The 6,414-nt window shown below is 39.6% G+C and overlaps 1 protein-coding gene across 1 annotated transcript; it reads left to right on the top strand.

Annotated features, from left to right (window-relative positions):
- The first annotated feature begins 529 nt into the window (after window positions 1–529).
- Window positions 530–6,123, top strand: LOC135228775 (uncharacterized). Its single transcript, XM_064277526.1, has 2 exons — window positions 530–607; window positions 5,030–6,123. Exons 1-2 carry the CDS (start codon window positions 530–532, stop codon window positions 5,684–5,686), a joined length of 735 nt encoding a protein of 244 aa, XP_064133596.1. The 3' UTR covers window positions 5,687–6,123.
- The last annotated feature ends 291 nt before the right edge of the window (window positions 6,124–6,414 follow it).

Genomic DNA, 6,414 nt, shown 5'->3' with positions numbered 1-6,414 from the left:
CACTAGAATAGCAATACTTTTTAATTGAAAAACAACCAATTAAAAAAAAAAATCCAGACGTGTGAGCTCTATCGAATAAAAGCTATGAAACTTGACTCGTTAAGAACACTGTGATAGCTGTAAATCTGACGGAATTACTAATTAGCACCTAAAAATCTGACCTGCCAAGTGGATTCAATTCCAGTTAGAAATGCAAATCGTCATTAGGGAAGGACTACGCCAATGTACCTGTGGGCCAACTGAGTTCCCTGTGATTACAATCAGACGGATCGAAGCCCTATTTCTCTGTACAGTTCACTGTACATAATTCCTTTGAATCTGGGAAAGTTGTCAGGGATCTGTTATGAAGAACAGTGACTCACCCCATCAGCAAATACAATGAGGCCATTCATTCATTCACTCCTTTATTCATTCATTTATTAAGAACCTTCTATGTGCCTAGCACATCTGAAGTTCTGGGAAGTAATATGTGAACAAGAAAGATTGTTTCTTCTCACACGTTCTATTGGGAAGATAGAGAAGAGGAGAAATGGTTATAGTTAGTGCCATTAAGCGCTACATTGTATTTCCCTGGAAGAATGTTAAATACTACAACACTGAGGACCAGGTAGGTGGTGACACACAGCAGAGAACAGCTCTTAAACCTCAACTGATGCACCGGGGAAGACTGTAGCAGGTGGGACATCTAAAAGGTGTCCACCTAAAAGGCATAGGAGGACATTATCTAATCTTTCTCCTCTCAGCTATGCAACACGGTTGTGGCAGGATTTGAATTTAATATTTCAGACGTTAGTTACCTATGGAGTAGAGCAAATTATATTAAATTTAAGGATATTAAGGGTTGGAGAAGCCCTGGTGGTGCAGTGGTTAAGATTCGACTGCTAACCAAAAGGTCGGCAGTTCGAATCTGCCAGGCGCTCCTTGGGAACTCTATGGGGCAGTTCTACTCCGTCCTATAGGGTCGCTACGAGTCGAATTCAACTCGATGGCAGTGGGTTTGGTTTTTTGTTTTTTTTTTTTAAGGGTTGGGGAATTAGGAGTTGAACGGATATTTCCCCATTTCCACCCAGTTGCTATTGAGCCAACTCAGACTCATGGAGAGTGTATGTATTTCAGAGTAGAATTATGTTCCATACGGTTTTCGATGGCTGATTTTTCAAGGCCTGAGATAGACTGCCAGGCCTTCCTTCTGACACTGCTCTGGGTGGACTTGAACTTATAACCTTTGTGTTGGTAGCAGAGTATGTTTGTGATTTGCACCATTTAGAGACTTCTGGTGTTACAGGTGTGTAAATCGAAGTTAGCCAGCGTAGTGGAAGGGTTTGTACTGGAACGCAACACAGTGGACCAGAAGACAAAAAATTGAATTGCTGTGGATGGAGGTCAGAAGGTAAGCGATAAAGAGCTATATCTCTTTTACTTGGGGTGGAATAGAAAGGGTCTAGAAATACGATATCCGATATAGTAGTCACTTGGTTTTTTTAGCCATGGTGTTTGCAATCACCTCACATGCATGCAAAAGCTGGACGATAAATAAGGAAGACTGAAGAACTGAGCCCTTTGAATTGCGGTGCTGGCAAAGAATATCAAACATACAATGGACTGCCAAAAGAACAAACAAACGTGTCTTGGAAGAAGTATAATCAGAATGGTCCTCAGAAGCAAGGATGGCAAGACTACGTCTCACATACTTTGAACACGTTATCAGGAGGATAAGGATATCATGGAGAAGGATATCATGCTTGGTAAAGTAGACAGTCAGTGAAGAAGAGGAAGACCTTCAAGGAGATGGACTGACACAGTGGCCGCAACAAAGGGCTCAAGCCTAACAGTGATTGTAAGGATACACAGGACTGGACAGGGTTTCATTCTGTTGTATATAGGGTCACAATGAGTTGGAACCAACTCGATGGCGGCCAGCAACAACAACAATAAGCGACATATGGCTATTTAATTTAAATTAACAAATTAAAATAAAAATTCAGTTCCTTAGTAACACTAACTACATTTCAAGTGCTCACTAGGTACATATAGCTAGTGGCTACCATGTTAGACGGCACAGATATAGAACGTTGACATCATCACAGAAAGTCCTATTGGGCAGCACTGGTTTAGAAGTTATAAGAAATTCCCACCGACCTCCAGAGCCTGAGGTATACGAAGTACATGAGCATGAGCAGCATAACCTTGAGATAGTTTCAGAAGACACTTGTCCTCATTCAAGGAAAAAATTATATGTCAAGGGGACTCAGGAAATTTCAAGATGTAAAAGAGAAAAAAAATGGGTTCATTTGGGCAGAATGGATTAAGTCTTGGGATGGGGAAAAAGAGTAGAAGTTAGGGACACAGGATAAAACCTGTAAAAAAAAAAAAAAAAAAAAACTCGCTGTCGAGTCGATTCTAACTCATTGAGACCCTATAGGACAGAATAGAACTGCCCTGTAGAGTTTCCAAGGAGCACCTGGTGGATTCGAACTGCCGACCTTTTGGTTAGCAGCTGTAGTTCTTAACCACTACACCACCAGGGACACAGGATAGGACGGAAAAAAGAGCTTGGGCAAGGAGGTGAGGGAGAAAAGAGTTCACCAGAAGAACTGAAGATAGACAGGTGTGTCAGGGAAGACAGGGTGGTTTCCAAATGAATTTGTCTTGGCATTATTTCGGTGGAGAGAGAACTCAGTTCTGGGTTGAATGCACTCTTAGTGGAGACATGTTCCACGTGAGTTGAGCAGAAAAAGGGTCCTTTCTGTATGCTAGAAACACGAACATCAGTTCCTGGGGGACACAGCACTCAGTGGAAAGTGCCAATCTCTTTCTACAAAGATTGCTCTCAAAGGGTTAACCAAATCCACAAAGGCTCCCAAGTCTCCGGCCAAATGCTTCAGATTTATAATAAATAACCTTCATTTTGCAAGTCATAAAGCACACAGATATTTCTTAATCATGGATGTTTAACGCTTTGGAGAATTAAATTAAGGCATTGTAAATTCTACTTAATGCTAGGAGATTACCTGAATTTACTCATGTCATTAGCCTGGAAAATCTTGTCAAAGTACTTTCTCTCAAAATCATTAGATGCCTTTGGTTGCTTTTTTTTTTTTCCACCAACATTCAGTGATTTAGCAAACTTTTATAGAATCCATTTACGTGAAGGACCTTGTGCTGGGCATTTTTTACTAGGATAAATTCATTTGATCATTATACCAGACCCCTCAGATAAATATTATTATGCTCATTGGTGATAGGAGGAAAGCAAGGGTAAGAGATAAATTAATTACTCAAAACCTTGAAGGTAGCAAATACCATAGCATGGTTGAATGTACACATCCCAGCCCTTGCTTCTCATTCATTTATTCATTCATTCAACAAATGTTTCTTGAGTGGACATAATATGCCAAGCACTTTTCTAAGAGCAGAAGATAAATCAGCAAAGAAAGCAATAAAGTTTCAGTTCCCATGAAGGAAAAGAATCAATAGATGAATTAAAAAAGCTAATTGTAAAACCACCTGTCTTGAAGAATATGAAACAATGTATAAGAGACAGAAAGTCATGAAAGTGGTAATATTTATATAAGTGAAAAAAGAATTTTAGATGAGGTTACGTTTGAGCAGAGGCCTGAACGAAGGGAGTGAGCCATCTCGGGAAAGAGGATATCTGGCTAAGAAAACAATACAGAGGCCAGAGTGGATGGAAAGCAGATAATAAAGGATTAAACAGGAGCAGACAGTGAGAGAGGCACTTGGAGATCAGAAGACAGGAAGCCTTGAGGACATATTAAGAAGTCTGGATTTTAATCTTATTGAGATTGGAGTAATTGACAGAGCTTGAGTAGAGGGAGAAGTGATACACCTTATTTTAAATAGTCTCACTCCACTTGTTCTGATGAGAACTGAATAAAGGGAAACAAGGGTGGGAGCAGGAAGATCAGCTGTAGGGCAACTGTAACAATCACAGGAAAGATGATGATGGGTTGGACAAGAGTCAAATGATGAGAGAAAGATTGTTTCTGTAAATACTCTGAAGTTAGATAAGAGAGGGTTCCTGATGGATTGGATGAGAAGTAAGAGAGAAAAAGAGGAGTCAAGGATGACTCCAAGTTTTGTGGTCTCAATGAATAGTAACGTGGTGTTGTCATTTATAAAAATTGAGAAAGCAGTAGGATCAGGTCTGGTTGTGAGGGCAAATCAAGAATATTGTCAAAAGAATGATGGCTATGCTATCGTAATTAACATAGGACTAAATGAGTTTAATTTTCCTGGCCTAAGAGAACAGAGTTATGCTGCCTACATCACACATAACAGCTGAATGAAAAGAAATGAAATGCTCCGCTGCTTAAGCTCCTTTTAACTCTGGTGTGTGGCAGCTTCATCTTCAAGTCTCTTAGCCAAGAGTTACCAGAAAAGATTAGGAGAGAAATGATAAAGTAGGGCACAACAAGCATGTCTGCAGCCCCTCCAGAAAACAAAATAAAACAAAACCCTGGTCTGCTACGTGATACTTCTTCTTCCATCTCACTGTTGAGAACATAATCACGTTGCCATACATAGCAGTAAAGTATACCAGAAATTACAGGTCTTTTCAGTGGCTATATACCTAGTGATGAAGCCAGTTATTACAGAAGAGGACAAGAGATGTTGGGGGAAAGATGGCACACATTCCCACCGTCTTGGATCATTGCACAGAAAAGAAAATTGGGAGAGGAAAAAAATGTATATATATATATCTGTCTATCTACACCTAAAGCTATGTCTACAACTACAACTACATCTACAACTTCTTCTACATCCACAACTACATCTACACCTACACTATATCTATATCTACAACTACATCTACAACTGCAGCTCCAGCTCCAGCTACAACTGCACCTACATCTACACCTACAACTACATCTACAGCTACATCTACAACTGTAGCTCCAGCTACACCTACGTCTACATCTACACCTACAACTACATCTACGTCTACAGCTACATCTACGTCTACATCAACATCTACAACTACATCTACATCTACAGGTACATCTAGGTCTACATCTACATCTACTACTACATCTACACCTACGCCTACAGCTACGCCTACAGCTACATCTATGTCTACATCTACATCTACATCAACATCAACATCTACAACTACACCTACACCTACAGCTACACCTACGGCTACATCTACACCTACACTATATCTATATCTACAACTGCAGCTCCAGCTCCAGCTACATCTACAACTGCATCTACATCTACACTTACAATTACAGCTCCAGCTACATCTACAACTAAATCTACATCTACACCTACAACTATAGCTCCAGCTACATCTACATCTAAATCTATGTCTACACCTACAATTACATCTACATCTACAACTACATCTACGTCTACATCTACATCTACGTCTACAATTACATCTACAACTACATCAACATCTACAACTACATCTACGTCTACAACTACTTCTACACCTACAACTACATCTACGTCTACAGCTACATCTATGTCTACATCTACAACTACACCTACATCTACAACTACATCTACAACTACATCAACATCTACAACTACACCTACAGCTACATCTACAACTAGATCTACGGCTACAACTACATCCACAAGTACATCTACAACTACATGTACGTCTACATCTATATCTACATCTATAACTATGCATCAGAAAAGAAAGGGATGACGCTAATTGCCTGTGGACGGAGAGGTAAAATATGGGTTGATTTTTCTAAATGAGGAAGTTGTCATTCATTTCCATTGTCTCAAAGACCCTGACATTCTTACAAATTCTATTGTTTCAACTGTTTTGATGTTCCATGTAACAATGTGCAATATATTTTCAGGTGAGAGGGAAAAGACAAACTTACTGCATACCACTAAAGTAAGTAGGATCTGGGAAAAGGGGAGAAACAGGTATTTAATTAAGTATTTAGTTCAAATACTTGTGACTAAAACCTCAAAAGTCTTACACATGATGACCCAGTACACACACACACACACACACAAGAGCACACACAACAGAACAAAAAAGTTTCATGAAACAATAATTGCCCTTAAATCTTTGTTCTTATTTCTCTTCTCCCGCCCCTTCGTTTTCCTCTTCCTGTTAGTCCTTTAAAAATGCTGGGAATATACAGATCAATAAAACAGAATAAAGAGTCCAGAAATACAGTCACATAAACATGGTCAATTGATTTTCAACAAAGGTGAAAAGGTTATTCAATAAAGTGAAGTATTTTCAACAAGGGGTGCTGAAAAATTGCATATCCGTATGCCAAATAATTTTTCAGCACCCCTTGTTGAAAATACTTCACTTTCTCTATTGAATGGAAGCCCCGGTGCCGTAGTGGTTAAGAGCTATGGCTGCTAACCAAGTGGTCTGCTGTTTGAATCCATCAGGCGCTCCTAGAA

The sequence above is a fragment of the Loxodonta africana genome, chromosome 27 (assembly GCF_030014295.1).
Source record: "Loxodonta africana isolate mLoxAfr1 chromosome 27, mLoxAfr1.hap2, whole genome shotgun sequence".
NCBI classification, from domain to species: domain Eukaryota; kingdom Metazoa; phylum Chordata; class Mammalia; order Proboscidea; family Elephantidae; genus Loxodonta; species Loxodonta africana.
This window is presented reverse-complemented; position numbering and strand designations above follow the sequence as displayed.